Genomic DNA, 18,091 nt, shown 5'->3' on the forward strand with positions numbered 1-18,091 from the left:
TCAGCCAGGCCTGGAGTCTTCTGGGAGGACAGCCCTTTCCTGGAGGTGGATAAGGAGCCAAAGGAGCCTGCATGGCCCTCCCCACATACCCTCTTGGGAGAGCTGCAGTCCTGGCTGGAGCCAGGAGAGGGGCCCAAGTGGGTGCCGAGCCATTTTCCTGTCCACACTGCCTGAGGCCTCTATTGCCATGGGGAGAATGAGACTGTGGGGTAGTTGATGGCTTCTTCCTTCCCACACCCAGTTCCCTTGGCTCTTCCATCGTGGGGTGCCCCTGCAGCCCCTGGGGTCGGGAGCTCCCTGCGGTGAGCATCAGAAGAGATGGAGTGTCCTAAGTGAAGGCCTGCCATTTGGGTGGTGGCACCCAGCTGGGAAGCAGGCCTTTGCTGCCCAGAAAGCCCCTCACCCTTCACAGGGCATCCTCTCCGCCATGGTGATGACAGCCATCCCTGGCTGCCCGAGAGGAGCAGGGCCCTGGACCCTCCCAGCTTCCAGGTCCTGCTGAGTGAGGGGAGGACATGTTGGAAGCCGGTAGGGCCTGGATGGGTCCGGGAACCTGGGACCTCCTGGAAGGGCCAGGAGCAAGGCTGCTCTGCATGTGGGCAGGGGGAGAGCTCTGAACACTTGGCGAACTGGAGAACACTCTAGGGTTGAGGAGGAGCCATCTCCCACTACTCCTGGGTTCTCTCTTCTGGAAGCTTCTGGACACCACAGGGACTCAAGAATGCTGAGCAAAGGTGGGAAAGTATCTAGGGCTCGGCTGAGCAGCAGACAGGAAGGACCAGAAGTTCAGAGCAGGCTGAGACAAACTTGCCTTTGGGCAGTTTTACAAATGTGATCCCCACTCCCGCTCCCTTTGTCCTGGGGGTCTCCACTGAGGGGTGGCCACAGGCAGATACCTGCTGCCCCCACCCTCAGAGGCTCAGGGCTGCAGCCCGTAAGACCAGGCCAGTGAGCGAACCTGTCTCCTGGGGACAAGGAGCAACTTTCTCTTTTCCCATTTGTCTTCTCATGTGTGTCTGAGCGCGTGTACCCCCATCACTGGTGTGTGTGTGTGTGTGTGTGTGTGTGCGTGTGTATGTGTCTGTGTGTGCACGCATGTGTAGGGTACCTTTAAGGAGGCGCCTGGAAGCAGTGACACAAACAGAGCAGAGACCACCTGAGCACTGCTCTGGGGTGGCTCAGCAGATTAGCAGCTGGTGGGGACCCCGATGGGCAGCAAGTGGCTTCTGCCTACACCCACATTTGTGTTAGGGGAGCTCAGGCGTCCATCCCTTTCCATGTGAGGTCTTGCCCCGGGTTTTCCTGTAGGTGGTGCCAGTAGACTCTGCTGGGTCTTGGCTGGTTCTGAGAGGGAGGCATCTGCCTCAAGAAACATCCCTGGCTGCCCAGGTTGCGTGGCCCAGGGCAAGCTGGGTGGGGGGGGGGTCGTAGCCAAAGCTGGGCTCTGGAGACTGAGGCTTTCACTCGTGATTCTGCCCCTCTTAGCTGTAGGTCATGGGTAATTGGTTTATCCAACCTTACTTTCCCATCTGTAAAATGGGCTGTCTTCCTTGAAGGGTTTGGGAAAAGATAAGATGATGCCTTGAGGCATCCAGGATGGTGCCCAGCTCATAACAGAGCCTGAAAGAAAGGGCAGACACTCTGGCCTGGCACCAGGGGCAGAAAAACCAGCCTGGGAGAGGGCCAACCCATTGAGGAGCTCCCCAGAGCTCTCCTCTACCCCACCCCCACCCCCACCTGTGGCTCATCAGTGGAGTCAGTGAAGGGCTGTCATTTGTTCCTTTATTCATTCTTTTGCCTCCTTCGCATTGCTGCCCCTCCCACCAGGCTCTGTGTGGGAGCTGGGGCCAAGGGGGAAGCCTCTGGGAACCCCTGGGTTGGCAGGGCAGGAGTCATGTGCGTGGCCACAGCTGTGGGTAAGGGATTCATTCTGGCCTTGGGCTGGGCCCTGGGCCTGCAGGAAGGAGGCTATTGCCCTGGGTCCGGTAGGAGGGGCACAGAGGATGGGTCCCGTGGCTGGAATGTGGGGATGAGGGACCAAGGGCCAGAGCTGCCTTTTGGGTACAGCTGAGGAGCTGAGACATGTTGAGGCCCTTGGGGCAGTGCGAGGTGCTGGGAGAGTTTTGACTGCGGGTGACGGTGGCCTCCAAGCTCAGGGGGCAGTGGCCAGCTGGGGGCCGCCAGCAGAGTGAGCAGGGAGCAGGGTGGGAAGCTGGTCCCTGCTCCTCCTCACAGTCATGAGGGAGGGTCCTGCGAGGGTGCATGGGGCCGACCCCTTGGCCAGTCAAGCCATCCTCTCCTCCTTCTCAATCGAAGGTGGCTCCTCTGGCGGAGAGGGACGGCCCTGGGGCCTCTTCTAGAGATGGGGGCCTTTGCTGTCCTGCCTCCTCCGAAGGAGAGAAGGTGCTCCGCCCAGCGATCCTTGGCAGAACTCCCAGGAGGCTTAAAGGTGTGTGGATTTCAGGACCATGGGCCCCAGGGTGCTCTGTGTTGCCTTCTTTGCCCTGTTCAGACATGAAAGACAAAAGCTTTGTGTCTTGTGGGTGCAGCATGACCTATGACCCCTGAACTACATCTCTCCCAGGGACTCGAGAGGTCTTAGGGCGCTGCTCTGGGGAGCCCAGGAATGGGCCCCCTGAGTACATGCTGGGGAAAGGGTGGGCAGGTGACAGCCCTGCCAGCTATCGAGGGGATTCGGCAACAGATTCCGGGACCCCCAAGGCCCCCAACAATGCCTATCATGCCCCTTGGCCCCCCCTTTACAAAGGACTACAGGCTTCCATCCCCTGGACTTCTCTTAAGGTGGAGCTGGGGGTGGCCCAGCTATTTAGGCCTTAAATGGTAGAATGAAGAGCAGGAAACAAAGTCCAGGCGGTCAGCCGGGGGACCCAGCCTTTGGTCTCATCTCCCAAAGATGTACTGTGTGACTCGGAGCCAGTTCCATCCCTTCCTGCACCTCTGCTTCCCCTGTGCCCAGCGATGGGGGTGGGTGGCAGGCCCGCCCCATCCCGGGGTTCTCTGGAGGGCAGAGAGGTCGGCCGCAGGGCTGAGTTCACTCACTGGTTCTGCACATCTTGAATGGTGTCGGGCAGCGGCAGGCTCTGGGTCTCTGGCAGCAGCAGGGCCACCAGGCCGCTCAGCACGGGCACTGCCCCGTACACCAGCAGGGGCAGCGAGTGGCCGTGCACACCCAGCAGCCGGACCAGAGGCCCCAGAATAGCTCCCCCACGGGCTGCCATCTGGCCCAGGCCCACCGCCGTCATCCTATAGTCACAGACATGCCAGTGAGGGGCCACTCTGTCTGCCCACGGCTTTGACCGCCCAGCCCCACTCTGTCCAGAGGGATACAGGGGTCCAGCGGGGGCAGGATGCACCTGGGCAGCCCTGAAGCCACATGGAGGGGAGGGGGGGGGACATCCGAGTCTGGGGAAGGCCATCCCCATCCTGCCCTCCCAGCCCCAGGCAACCCCTCACCTGAGCACGGTGGGGAAGAGCTCACCGGTGAAGATGCTGATGCAAGTGAAGGCGGCTCCCAGCCCCGCAAGCCCCAGCACGGCCAGGGCTGAACGCAGGGCCCCCATCTCTGTAGACAGTTAGCAAAGTCGGTGGCAGGGGCTCCAAGGTCAGATGGGGGCTCTTTCCAGCCTAAACCTGTCCCTAACCTCCCAATGTCGGTGATTCACCTCCATTTGGGTGTCCCCAGAACACATCCTGAGTGACCTCGTGGCTATGTTCAATGCTTACCCCGACACCCAGAGCCAGACCCCAGGAGTCCTCCTTGACTCCCTGCTCCCCGCCTATCCCTGCATTCCAGGACTAAGTTCTTATTTTATCTCCATAATTTTTCACGATGCCACCCCCTCCATGCTGTCCCTGCTTCTGTTGTCTGGTATAGGCCACCACCATCTCTCCCGATGCCCCAGCAGCCTCCTTCCTAACTGGGCCTCTGAGGAGGAGGCCAGGGCCTCTGTTCCTGGCTCAGCCTCTCCCGCTCCCCTAGGTGGGAAAGCCTCTGGACGCAGCTGTAAGCACCCGGGCCCCCTGCTTACCGTATGGTACCAGCGTGTTGGCCAGGATGCAGAGCCCCGACAGCACCAGGGACACTGCCTGAGTGGGCCGGCGGCCCAGACGGCTCAGCAGCAGCAGGGTGCCTATCTTGGCTGGAATGTCCACGACCCCGATGAGGGCCTGGAGCAGGAAGATGTTGCTGCCTAGGGCCTGCAAGTCCAGGGCCAGGCCGTAGAAGGTGAAGCCGAAGGCAAACCTGCGGGCCGGGGCAGGTGGAGTCGGCTGGGAGCAGGGCTGCTCACTGGCTCCTTTGTTCTCAGACCCGTTTCCACCCTCTTCCTGCAGGCTCTGTGGAGCGGGAGGGTGGTCTCTGTGCACCACCTTCCCCTGGGCTCCCCTGCCAGTGCTGCTTCTCCATAGGTTTGGCCAATGGAAGGCACTGGTGAGACGCTGGCAGTGCGGTCCTGGGCTGGGGAAGGCGGGATAATTCCTTCCTCCTTCCCTTGGGTGCCGTGGCTGGCAGTGGCCATGGCCCCTCTATGGCTGCAGCTTCAACTGAGCATGTCCTTCTTCTGTGGGCCTCGGTGGTTCTAGTCCTTGCTGAGTGGCACTGGCACCTGGGCTCTGGTAATACCCCCCCCTCCTCCCTGGCCCCTGCAGATGGGGTGGGCGTGCCTTCTCCTCCCCAGACGGCTGGGCAGTTCAGCTCTCCCAGCACCCTTGCTATGACTCCTCCTTAGGCATCTCTGCCATCCCCTCTCCCCCACCTGACCCCTCCTCCTTAGGCATCTCTGCCATCCCCTCTCCCCCACCTGACCCCACCTGGACAGCTTCCTCTGGGAGCCTGACTGCTAGAAGGGACATGGCTGTGCTGTCGGCCCTGTCCTGGAGGTGCTGTCAGGACAGTGGGACCCATAGGAGAGTCACTGGAGGCCCCTTGACTGGATGCCAACCAGAGCCCTGATTCCAGGGTCCCTGGGGGCCTGCAACAGCCCAAAGCCCACCAGAGGTGGAGGCTGGGGCCTTGGGTGTGGGTCAAGGGGACATCTACCAGCACAAAGTGGAGATACAGGTCCGGAGGCCCAGTCTAGGCATGCAGAACAGAGCATTCAGGCTGGAGGGAGCTTGGCCCACACTCAGCTCTTCCTGCATGGCCGAGAGCAGGACCTGCAGGGTTGGGGTGGGAAGGTGTCAGCCCTGGGGGCGCCAGGGGGCCCTCCTCCCTAAGACCCTCCTCTTCCCAGGAGCCCTGAGCAGGGGCAGGGAGAGGGTCTGAGGGTTGAGCCCACAGGAAGGTCCAGCCCTGCCTTACCTCGGTGGTCAAGGAGTCCTCCACCGCCCCCTTCCCGTTGATGGCAGCCACCCTCCGCAGCTCCCGCAGACCCTGCTCCAGCCTGCCTGTGATGAGGAGCCATCGTGCAGACTCTGCCAGCCACCTGCAGGGGTTCAGGGGGGAAATGAGAGGGGCACTGCCTGTGGCCCCCGGGGCCCAGCCTGTGTGAGCCTCACTGCCCTTCTGTTTCCTTCTGTCCCGCGGGGTGGGGTGCTCACTGGCACCCACAGGCCCCAGGCTCAGTGAGGCCACACCGTGTGATAATCTCCTTCCCCTACAGGCCACCCTTTCTGCCTTTCTCCTTCTCCCTCTTGGACTGTGGTTGGGTGTCCCTGTCCTCCCCTTCTGGCCTCGCTCCTGACCTGTGGCCTTTCTCTTGCCTCACCTGGGAACCAGGCCTGGGTGAATCCATGTACAGTAAGGACCCTCCTGCGTGTAGTTACAGGACTACAGGACTGCAAACCCCCCAGGGTCCCCTACTGTCTGGCACCTCCCTGATGTCACACACAGCCTTTCTGCTCACCCTCAAGGCTGCACCCTCCTGCATGAGCTGGCTCTTCCCCCAAGGCCCCCTCCATGCAGGCAGCTTCACACCCAGAGGCTCAGGCCTGGAGCAGGGTCTTTGGTCCTGACATCACCAGCCCCCTCCACCCACACCCAATCAGCCACCAATTCTGGTCACTTCTAGCACCCCTCGAGCCTGTTCGGGCCCACTGCCCTTGCCTCACTTTTGACCCTGTGTTGCCCATGCCAGGATGACAGTTGCTGTCTCCTGGATGCGAGTTGGCTCTGCACATCCCATTTCCCCCTCCTCATGCCAGGACCCGGCCCTTAACAACAACCTGGCACCCATCGCCCAGACCCCTTGCCCTGGCCCTGCCCACTGAGTCCCTTGTCCTGCCCACCACTCTACACTGGCTTCTGCCTCTGCACCTCTGTTCAGGCAGGGCCCCCAGCCAGGCTCCCTTTCTCTGGGAACAGCAGCCAGGGGTGGAGTCACCTACTCCACATGCACCAGACCCTGAGGTCCTTCAGGTTAGCAGAGCCAGGGAGACAATGGGGACTCCAGACACACGTCAAGGGTAGAGTTGACAAGACCCAGTGACCTGTTGGACTTGGGGAAGGCGGACGGTGAGGGATAGGGAAGTGTCATGGCAATTCGGACCCTGGGACCTCCTGGAAGGGGGCTGCTGTCAACCCTGAGGAAGCCTTGGGAAAGAGCAGGTGTAAGGAGATGTTATATTTGTGATGCCAAGACACCAGTCATGGAGATGTCATCAGGGGGATGGGTGGAGGCAGGGCCAAAGAGAGGATTTGGGGTCTGCGGCATGCGGAGGGAGTCAGAGCCTGGGGCACAGGTTAGGTGGCCGGGAAGAGGGCACCGGAACCTCCCGCCCCCTGCCCCAGGGAGAGGCCTGCAGCAAATAGCCAGGAGGGGTGCCCCGTCCTCCCCTGGCTTCTGCTGTGCTTCTTTCTGCAGTGACCACAATGGCCAAGCAAGTACTATGTTGCTGGGTCTGTTTGTGAATGAGCCAGGCTCAGCTCTGCTCTGCAGGCTGTCATCCACCCATCCACCCATCCATCCCTCCATCCATCCATCCCATCCACCCATCCACTCACTAGTTTATTATCTATCTATCATCATCTATCATCTATCTATCTCTATCATCTATCCCTCCCTCCCTCTCTCGCTCCCTCCCTCCACCCGTCCATCTACCCATCCATTCACTAGTTTATCATCTTCTTTCTATCATCATCTATCCAGCCAGCCATCCAAGAAATATTTGCTGTGCACCTATTATGTTTCAGGAGCTGGGCAAGAACCATGCCTGATTTATTTCAGGGCAGTGCAGATGTTCCCTAACCTCTCACGTATCTTGGCCCTGTGGGGGGGTGGGGCATGAGTCCCCTCTGACCACTGGGTCGTGGTCCCTGTCCTTCAGTAATGATGTCAGTACATGAGGCTGACCAGGGCTGTGTTCTAGGAGTGGGGCATGTGTGTGTGTGCACACATGCATGTGAGCTGTATCTTTGCATCCCACCCCTCAGCTTGGCCTTGTGCTGCCATGCCGGACACAAAGGGCTCAGAAAACATGCCTAGAGGCATGCATGCCAAGGCACCCAGGGACTCGAGAGGGTAAAGGGCCAAGAGATGATGGGAAGGAAGGGATGGGAGGAGGATGAGTAGAGGAGGAGGCACTTGGGAGGAGCAGGGAAAGGCCTTTGGTTGGAGTGGGTGAGCACTGTGGGCCTGGGGCAGCCAGCTGTGTCAGGCTCCTGTGCCTGTCCCCTGGCTGTGTCCCCCCTGGCCTCTGCTCGCAGGGTGGGAGGGTGGGCAGGTCTTCTCTGAGGAGAGGGAAGACACCCACCAGGAGTACACGAAACAGAGGAAGAAGGGCACAGAGATCACCAGCTGCAGCAATGCCCAGTCACGCACACCGTAGGCCACTGTGGCCATCAGGACCTGGCCGAAGCTGAAGCCCAGGGTGTTGAGAGTCATGGCCAAGGCTCGGGCCCGTGTCGACGTCCACTCTATCACTGCAAGGAGACCACAGGTGTCGGCCTGGGAGCCTGCACGAGCCTCCCTCGCGTGGCCCGTGGCGGAGACGTACGGAGAGTGCCGGTGTTCATCATGACGCCGGCCACGGCAAAGGCCACCAGGAAGCGGAACAGGCAGTACACGGGGAAGGTGGGGGCAAAGGCGGCCGCCGTGCCTGACATGGCCATCTGAAGGTAGTTCCAGGTCAGCACCAGCCTGCGCCCAAACCTGCAGGCACACAGACACGGGCATGGGGCGGGGTCCGCGGGCACCCCGCACCAGCCCTGGGGCTCTGGGGCGCCTGCACTGGCCTCCGAGTGGAGGTGGAAGTGGTGCTTGGTCCACACTTGAGTTACCCACCCATGAAAGGCTCGTACGCACCCCCAGAGTCCCCTGGGCCCGGGGAAGCTCGGAGGCGCTCTGGGCAGAGAATGAGCTCGCCGTCAGCAGGAGGCAGCTTGTGGCCGGGCAGATTTTAGCAGTGAACGTTGGAAAGGAGTGATGACCCTCTCCAACCCCAGAGGAGAACCCCAGAAGGCTCGGGGTGGGGAGGAGGCTTGCTCGGGGCAAAGCTGGAAGGCGTGAGGAGTGTGACTCCCGTGCAGGCATTCCGACTGGCGGCTGAGCGCTCTCTCCCCAGACCCGGCGACAAGAGGCCAGGGCTATGGGAGCCTGGGAACACAAGGCGAAGGGGGCTGCTGGGACCGGGGTGGGGGACCTCACCTATCAGAGGCTCGGCCGCACACAGCAGCTCCCACCAGCATCCCAGACAGGTAGATGGACTGAGCCATGGGCTTCAGGGCATGGGAGTCACACACCAGGTCCCACTGGTGGGAGAGTAGTGGGAGGTAAGCCCAGATGTGAGGGAGCGGAGGCACTGATGGGGAGGCCCGTGGGAGCTAGGTGTGGGTAGATGGCCTGGAGACCTCTAGGGTGGTAGGCAGGGCTGTCCCCCTAAGCCTCTCCACATCACCCTATTGCCCTCTAGTCCCGGGTCAAGTCCTTTCTAGACTCATTAGCTCTCCCTTGCCTCACCCACTGTGCAGGGCCACCCTGAGTCGGTGCCTGGTCCCTACTCCCCCAGGTCTCTCTGGTTCTAAAAAGAGGCCCCTCCCACTTGCCCAGATTGGGCTGATTTGCCTCCTGGGGTTCCCTGTCCCCTGAGACAGGCTGGAACTGCCTCCCAATGAGCGAGAGGAGGGGCCGGAAGTGAGGAGGTCTGCTGAGGTGGGTCCCTCCCAGGACTGGGCTGTTCTGAATCCAGTCAAATGTGAGTTTGACCTTGGTCCCTAAAGTGCCAGGACTTGGGGAAGGTGTCAGGAGAGCCTCTTACCTTGGCCACGATGGTGGAGGTGAAGGTGCTGTTGTCATACACCCAACCGTCCACGCACGGCTCTGTGGCAGCCTCACTCCAGTTGGTGGCCGTGGCGTTGGGGTCCAGGAGCTGCCACTGTGGTTGGCGGAAGCGGAGACACTGGTGGGGCTCGTGGTTGGGGCCCAATGGAATGGAGACGGTCAGGAAGTCCTTGGGGCTCAGGGTCCCGGGGACACTGGCCTGGTCAGTGCTGTTGTCCAGGAGGGGAACCCAGCAGCGGTGGCTGGGCACAGCGGCCGAGAAGTTCTCCAGCATGCTCTGAGTGGTGAGCCACATGATAGGGACCACCAGAGCCACCATCTGGAGAATCTGAAACCTGCCCAGGCCACCCACTAGGTCCAAGAGTTCAGAAAATGCCATGGAGCCCACGCAGGGGGCCCAGTGGAGGTGCCCCCTTCACAGGAAGTGGCCTAGGGCAAAGGGGCCAATGTGGGGGGCCCGCTTGCCCCACAGCAGCACCTACTTCGCCAGCAGAGAAGCCTGGAGCATGGCAGTGGCCACCCACTTCGCTGACTCTGGGCCTGGTCTCTCCAGGCACCCACCTGGCAACTGTCACTTGGAGTGGCTCCAACTGGGACTGGGAGCTGTGGGATGTGACTCTGAAGCCACCGGCATCCTTCCAGAGACTCAGCAGGGCCTGTACCTCCCGGAGAAACTCAATACAGGAAGTGGGGAAAATGAAGACTGAAGTCACCCAGACTGGAATTAAAATGTGACCAGAGGACACTTACGGAGTTAGGGGTTAAGAATCAGTCAAAGTTTAACCTAGCTCTGAGGGAGGCCCAGAGGCAAGCGCATAGCTGTTCCTGTCCTGCCAGGAAGTGTGGCCCGGAGCACCTGGTCTCTGATAGGTGTAGGGGAGGCCTTGGCCAGGCTGTTGTCTCCCCGCGGCTCCCCTGCCTGCCTCACAGGGTGACTCTCCAGGGCACACTCAGGACAGGTGCCGGCCAGGGCCATACTGATCCTGGCACCGGCATGAGCCTGGATTGACATCTGTGTGTGCATGTGGCCTGGGTCTGGGTCATTGGCAGCCTGTGTGGCCCAGCCCCCCATCCAAACCCCTGACCTCCATTGTTTGCTGCCACTGATGGCCATGCTCCTCTGTGGTCACCCTCTCTGAGCCCTCAGTAGGGCTCTCCAGGGCCATCAAATGTGTATGTGTGACGTGTGGCAGGTAGAGGATGAGCCAAGGAGCTGTGACAGGGACCCAGCCATTTCTTCTCATGTACTTTGGGGCTCAAGGCTGCCCATTTGGGGAGTAGCTCCTAGCTGCTTTGTGTCCTGCCCACTCTCTCCCTGCCTATCTGCACAGCGCACCAGGTACAACCTGTTTGCCTCCCTGGCCTCTGGGCCCCGACGCCCCCACCGCTTCCCCCGTGTGCCCTGGGCCAACTTCATGGGGTCCTGGCCTTGCTCCTGGCCTTGCTGATGCTCGCAGCCTGGAATGCATCCCCGGGCTCACCCTTGGACCACGTCCTGCATGCACTACGAGTGCCTCCTCCTCCAGGGGGCTCTGCTTGCTTATGCTTGCCTCCCTCCTGGGCTCGAAGTCAGTAGTAGAGTCCCATCCTCACAATGGCCTGCACCTCTATTACTGTCCAGCTGGTCTCATTTCCAGCCAGGTCTTGGGGGGCAGGAACTCTTCTTTAGAGCATCTTTGGGACTGGCACAGAATTGGACAGCAAGTGCAGGCGCCATATAAATTTGCTTCAGCTGGCTTTAACAGCAGCTTCTGTTTTTTTCCAACTATAAAATTAGTGTACACACTCCCAAAAAGTTTCAGAAAATATTGAAAGGTACAAAGAAAACAAAGATCGCTCCTAAACCCACCAGCTAGTAGTCACCACTGCCGACACTCTGGCATAAGTACTTCTAGAGTCTGCTTTGGTCCCTGGCACGTTCAGGTTCCTCATTCTGGGCTGCAAACTAAGCTTCATGTCTCCTTTTGCAAAACCCAAGCCAAAAGGCTCTAACTTTAACTTGTAATTCTAACCTATTCACGTTTATTGGAATTACTGCCACATGTGGACTCTGGTATGTTTTCTTTGCTGAATTTTCCCTTTGTCTTCTTGTTCCTATGTTTTTAAAAATATTATTTATTTATTTATTCATGAGAGACACACAGAGAGAGGGGGACAGAGACACAGGCAGAGGGAGAAGCAGGCTCCATGCAGGGAGCTTGATGTGGGACTCGATCCCAGGCCTCCAGGATCACGCCCTGGGCTGAAGGCAGAGGCTAAACCGCTGAGCCACCCATGGAGCCCCTCCTTGTTCCTATTTTCTACTAAACCCACTGCATTTTCTTGCTCTATTTTCTTCTGTTTTGGTTTGGCAATCGTGCATGGCACTTCTGATAAACTCATATTGGAGCACATCCTCCAGGAGCTTTTTTATGCCACCTCCTGTCTTCAGACCTCTCAAAGGATGTCCTTTCTCCTTGTTTTGCTAAAGAAATAGAAGTCATTAGAAGCCAACAGTCTCGGGCAGCCCAGGTAGCTCAGCGGTTTAGTGCTGCCTTCAGCCTGGGTCGTGATCCTGGAGACCCGGGATCGAGTCCCATGTCAGGCTCCCTGCATGGAGCCTGCTTCTCCCTCTGCCTGTGTCTCTGTGTCTTTCATGAATAAATAAATAAAATCTTTAAAAAAAAAAGAAGAATCCAACAGTCTCATCCTCTGACCTGCCTCGGGGCCCCCCATTCCACCTTTGTTCCTGCTACTTCAGTGGCCCTCGTGCTCCCCCTCATCGTGACCCCCTTGGCTGTGTTCCCTGCAGCCCACCTTGACACTTGCTCAAGCCTCTTTAGCATCTGTCTTTGCCTTCCTACTGGATAGTTCCCACCAATGTACAAATATACCAGTTTTCAGAGCTCCCAGCTAGCTTAGTCAGAAGAGCGTTCGACTCTTGATCTCAGGGTTGTGAGTTTGAGCCCCACACTGGGGGTAGAGGTTACTTAAAAAATAAGTAAATAAATAAAAGTTTAAAAGAACTCCAAATATGACATTCCCCCAATCCTCAGAGAAGCTCCCTTCCCTTTTTCTTTTACAGATTTTATTTATTTAATTGAGAGATATAGAGATAGAACATGAGTAGGGAGGGAGGAGAACCCGCTGAGCAGGGAGCCTGATGCTGTGGGGGTCGATCCCAGGAACCTGAGATCATGACCTGAGCTGAAGGCAGACGCCTCACTGACTGAGTCACCTGGTTGCCCCTAGCCCCCTCCCTCCCTTTTATCACCTCTCTTCAGCAGCCACCTCTTTTCCTACTACTATTTCTAGTACAATTTCACAAAAGCATCATGGGTGTTCGCCTCCAATTTCTCTCTTCCTATTCTTTTTTTTTTTTTTTAAGATTCTATTTATTTATTCATGAGAGACAGAGAGAGAGAGAGAGAAAGAGGCAGAGACACAGGCAGAGGGAGAAGCAGGCTCCATGCAGGGAGCCCGATGCGGGACTCGATCCCAGGACTCCAGGATCATACCCCGGGCCGCAGGCAGGCACTAAGCTATTGAGCCACCCAGGGATCCCTCTCTTCCTATTCTTTTTGGATTGATCCCCATCAGATTTTTGTCCCTGTTACACCCCAGTCCCCAATGACCTCACTGCAGCTGCATTCGGTGACCTTTTCTGGGTTCCTCTTACTGGAAGGCACTTCCCTGGGCCCACAGCTTTCATACCAGCTTCTGTATCCTTCGCTGGTCCCCTCCCTTCTCCCCACACTCCTGGGTTTTGGTCCTCTTCTCTACTGTTGGTACAGTTAACATCTTCAAGGACCCCTCCTTGCAGGGCTCAGCTTTAATCCAACTGCCTGACCTTGCAGGCCCATCAGAACAACCTTCTCCACATCCCCACTGGAGCCACTCTGGCCCCAGGGGCACCGTGTCAGCAGACTGCAGGTGGGGTCCTGAGAAGACGGGTAGAGGCTGGCAAAGAGTGAGCATTCTCACCAGAGTCAGCTCTCCCGGATCTCTGTAGAGCCCTGTCGAAAAGGAGGGTAAAATTTCCCATGTCCTTTCCTTTCTAACTCCAGACTCTTGTAAATTCAGGTTCCCATTGGTTGTTGATCTTTTCTCTCCCAGGGACACTATAGCCTCCGTGTCTGTCTGGTTCTGTGTCCCAAGAACTTGCTTGACTTCCTGTCTACAAGCGGGGGTTGGGGCGCAGGTTATCAGTTCTTGCATTTGCAGGCAGCACAAAGTTGGGTTGGGGGCCCCAAAATATGGCTGGCCAGACAGCAGTGTGGCCATTTGCAGCTAAGGTCCTCTCGCCTCTTGCCAGCTCCCAGAGGGTTTATCTCAGTCTTTTTTTTTTTTTTTTTTTTTTTTTTTTTGTGGCCATCTTTGAGAGTGGCTCTGGATCTTGGGAGGGTAGTAGTAGCTTTTGCACCCTCTCTGGGGACACCTCTCACGTCCCTGCAGTTGTTCGATGCTGCCAGGAGTCTTTATACCTATCCCCACCGCAACTTAACAAGATATTTGAAAGGATTAAAAAGTAGCTCTACGATCAGAAGTTGGTCACGTTTGAAGCTGATATTCAGAGCCTGATAGGAACTTTTTTAAAGGTCTTCTCCCCTAAGCTGAAATGAAACTATGTACCCAGAGGGAAAGAAGCCTTTCCAAAGACAAACTAAATTTCTAAATTTAGAACATAGGAATCTTTTGATCCATCTCAGCCGAGGATCTTCTCCCTGATAAAAGAAGCAAATGGAAGATAATATAGCTGGATGGGTGGGTCATCCCCTTGATATCATTAAGGCTGAAAGGCATTTCAAGTCCTGGACTGATGACGGGCTCACCTAGGAAGCGACCTTTCACAGCACAGAGATGAGGCTTGAAATGGAGCCCTTCATCTCCAATTTTTAGAGGTCAGGAAGGGGAGGATCCAGCAAAAGTGGGTGGTTTAGATTATGACTGTGGGTGAGGAGAGGGTCAAGGAGCAGAGGGTAAGGCGGATGAGCAGGAGCCAGAGAGATGGCACCATGGAAAGGGGCTTGGGGTCCGCCACCCAGAACCAGCCTTGGGGAATATCAGGTGTTAGCAGGAGATTGCATATGGCCCGAAAATGGGCACAGGTATGCTGTTGGTCAACACGGGTTTTTCTTGGACTGGGGGATGCACTGTGATCATCTTTCTGGCTGGATCGTGCAGCAGGTTTTTTGTGATTCCTCCCAACCCCTGATGTCCTGTGGTGACAGCAGCTGCCTCTGGTCCCAGGCCAGGCAGGAGAAAGGGCAGGCAGGAGTGCTCACTGTCAATGACTCAGCAGATTCCCCAGGCGGCTCGCAGGGCTGGCAGAATCAAGGCGGGTGGCTGGAGGGGGGCAGCCAGAGCCAGCTGGGTTTGCTCCTACCTCCAGGGTCCCCAGAACTCGGGACACAATATTAATGTGGCATCTGAGCCTCCACTCTCCTTCCTCCCTTCCCTCAGCTCCATGGGCTGAATTCTTTAAGGCAGGATGTCTGTCCTGGGGGAACGTTCTGGGTTGGTCCCTTTGAAGGTGTCTGCCAGCCTGCAGCTTGTCACCCTTTCACAAAGCCTTTGATGACACCCCAGTGCTTCTGGGGCAAGACAAGCCGCCTGGAGCCCTCTTCTCCCTGGTCCATCCTCAGAGCCTTCTCTGTGCTGCTACTTTCACGTGGCCTGGGCCTGGCCCCCACAGAACACGACTCATTCCTGAAATGCCCCAATGCCGTCTTCTCTTGTTTGCTCTTTCTTCTGTCCGAGGGCCATGACCACCAGCCCACCAGCACACCAGCCCACTGCCACTACCCCTCCCTCCAAGCTCCTCCCCTGCTGCCCCTGCATGTCCCCCTGATAGCTCTGCCTCTGCAATGGCCCTGAGCTCTTCCCTCAGTCAGATGACGGCCCCATGTTTCCTCAAGGCTGGGTCAGAGTCCTCATGTACCCAGAGCAGGACCGGCTCATCTGTGGAAAGAGCATCACACACCCCACTTCACAGGGGTGTTTCCAGGACAAGAAGTTGTGGCTCTCAGAGGATCTTCACCTTCTCCTGACACCCCCTACCCCAACACATGTGGTGGTGCCTGGAGTTCCAACTTCTCCAGAACCTCTGAACGTCTGGTCTCTTGAGTGTTTCTTGTTCCAAACTGCTATTCTGAGCAGTTCTGAAAGTCTGGAACTTTCCTTTCTGGAGAAACACGGTGGCCCCACTCCCCCTCACCACTAGCAAATGTGCCCCACATGGGACCATGGGCTCAACTCAGATTTTCCCACAGAACAGCTGAGAGATACCTCAACATCTCGTGATGATGGTGGTGGTGAGGCTGATACCTAAGAATCATTGAGTCTTTTTCTTTTTTTTTTTTTAAGATTTTATTTATTCATGAGAGACAGAGAGAGAGAGAGAGAGGCAGAGACACAGGCAGAGGGAGAAGCAGGCTCCATGCAGGGAGCCCGATGTGGGACTCGATCCCGGGTCTCCAGGATCACACCCTGGGCTGAAGGCGGGCACTAAACTGCTGAGCCACCCGGGTTGCCCATCATTGAGTCTTTATTGTGTTTTGGACACAATGTTAACTTCACTTCCTGTAGTAACTCATTTAATCCTTCCAACAACCCTTCTAATTAGATATTCCATTCTTTTCTTTTTTTTAAGATTTTATTTATTTATTCATGAGAGACAGACACAGGTGGAGGGAAAAGTAGGCTTCCTGTGGGGAGCCTGATGTGGACTCGATCCCAGGACCCTGGGATCATGGCCTAAGCCCAAGTAGATGTTCAACCACTGAGCCATCCAGGTGCCCCTCTTTTTCTTTTTTTTAAGATTTTATTTATTCACTTGAGAAAGAGAGAGAGCACAAGGGGGTGGTGGGAAGTGGCAGAGGGAAAGGGAGAGGCAGGGTCCCCATTGAGCAGGGAACCTGACCTGAGACCACTACCCAAGCCGAGGGCAAACGCTTAACCAGCTGAGCCACTCAGGAGCCCCAATATTCCATTCTTACACCCATTTTACCGATGTGGAACCTGAGGCTCTGAGCAGAGTCCAGAGTACACAGCTACCCTGTGCTAGGATCGGGACTACAGCCCAGGTCTGTTCAGCTGTGGTAGCTCTGTTTTTAACTTCTGAGGTTGGCTGAAGGCTGCAGGCAGCAGGGGAGGATGCCGGGGAGCCGCTGAAAGCCTCACGACTAGTGTCCCTGACCCCTTGCCCCGTCCCTCTCACTGGGGTCCCGTTCCCTTCCCATTGGCAGCACCTTCCCTCACCTCTCATTTTCCTTGAGCTCATGTAACTCCAATCTCCTAGCTCAGCGCCTCCCCAGAGCAAGCCCCAAGTGAGTCCCTGTCATCGCCCTTTGGTGCCCGGGGCAGGGATCCCTTTGCTTCTCTGCGCTGCCAGCTCGGCCTATTCTCCCCCTGGACCAGATTTTAGCTCTACTTTTGTGTGGCCAAAAGACTCAGTAAGAGATTTCCTAGGACAGAGATGTGGCCTTCCCCAAGCTGACTTCCAGAGTCTCCCCCCAGAACAGCCCGTGTCCCCTGTTGCCACACCACACGGGCCCAGCCTCGTCCCCAGCCCCAGTGGGCCCTTGTGCACAAAGTCTTGCCTCCTGTCCCTGGCATGGCTCCGAACTCACCTCTGGCCTCAAGGCTGCTGACCCCAGGGGAGCAGGTGGGGGGGTCACCGGCAGTACCCATCGCCCATGGGGACACCACTGGGTGTGGGGCAGGCACAAGCCGCTGGCTCGGTGCCATTGTTGGCAGGTGGCTGGGGCTCAGGGATGACTGTGCCGTGACTTTAATTGGCCCTGATCGCAGCCCCCCTGACCGTAGCCCCCCAGACCACAGTCCCCTGCCCAGGTGTCTCCGGCCCCTTGAACAAATGTGCTCTAAATAGGTCAAGGAGAGCGCTGGGCGGCTTCCCTTTCAAAGGGAAAGTCTGGCCTTCCTTCACCAAAGGGACTTCGCTCTCCTTGCTGTGTCTAAAAGATATTTCATGTTAAAATTCAACGGAGAGATGTTAACCAGCCGTCAGAATAAGGCTTGTCAGAGCCCAGGCCTCTCAGACAGGCTGAACTTTGCCTCACTCTGGGAGGGTCTGGCCCACCCTGGGCAGCCACCGGCTGGCACATTTTAACAAGGCCGGATGCAAACACCGCTGCCAGGCCCTGGGGGGGAGCCCCGCGTCCTCGGACCTTCAAGGCGGGGGTCTAGCATCCTTACTGAATAAACCAGATGCTGCATAGCTGCATTTTAGGGACACCTGGTCCTCCAACAGGGTCCCTGTGTCTTCTTGGTTTTGAGTTGCAGCCTGTTGTCAAGAGCAGTGATGTTAGGCTGATGCAAGGACAAGCTGGGGGCTGGGAGCAGGTAGGGGTTGGGGGAGGACAGGCATTTTGGCAAAATCCCTCTCATTTTGCTGGAAAGCCCAGTGGCAGGATTTGGCCAGCAGTGTGCAAACACGCTATGCAATCAGGAGTTTACTTTTCCGCTTCTGGGGATGAGAAGTGCACAGTCAGAGTTCAAAGTAGCCAGTGCCAGCCAGGTTTATTAACGAACCCGAGAATTCGCCTGAAAGGAGAGGCAGTGTGGCCTAAAGGTTATCACACAGACTCTGGAGTGGGTTTAAATCCCTGTTCTGCCCAAGCTGTGTGGCCTTGGGAAAGGAATTTAACTTCTCTGTGCCTCAGTTTCCTCCTCTGTAAAATGGGGGCAATCATTGTTCTGATCTCCTAAAGCTCCTGTGAGGACACAGGAGTTGGCGAGTTGGCTATAGCAGCCCCCGGCGAGCAGTGAATGCCCATTACTAATGTTATTACCAACATCTTTTACTTTTCTGACAATGGGAGGAGGGGGGAGACACCTGGGCGCCCCAGGAAGCT

The 18,091-nt window shown here is 57.2% G+C and overlaps 1 protein-coding gene across 1 annotated transcript; it reads right to left on the bottom strand.

The window, feature by feature from the left end:
* Nucleotides 1-2,443: 2,443 nt before the first annotated feature.
* SLC22A12 (solute carrier family 22 member 12) lies at nt 2,444-9,615 on the bottom strand. Its single transcript, NM_001284473.1, is given in 10 exon segments — nt 2,444-2,504; nt 3,061-3,264; nt 3,475-3,583; nt 4,050-4,264; nt 5,060-5,175; nt 5,321-5,444; nt 7,711-7,879; nt 7,954-8,108; nt 8,604-8,707; nt 9,214-9,615. Coding segments are annotated over 10 exon segments (1,659 nt in total).
* Between the last annotated feature and the right edge of the window lie 8,476 nt (nt 9,616-18,091).

The sequence above is a fragment of the Canis lupus genome, chromosome 18 (genome assembly GCF_011100685.1).
Source record: "Canis lupus familiaris isolate Mischka breed German Shepherd chromosome 18, alternate assembly UU_Cfam_GSD_1.0, whole genome shotgun sequence".
NCBI lineage: Eukaryota > Metazoa > Chordata > Mammalia > Carnivora > Canidae > Canis > Canis lupus.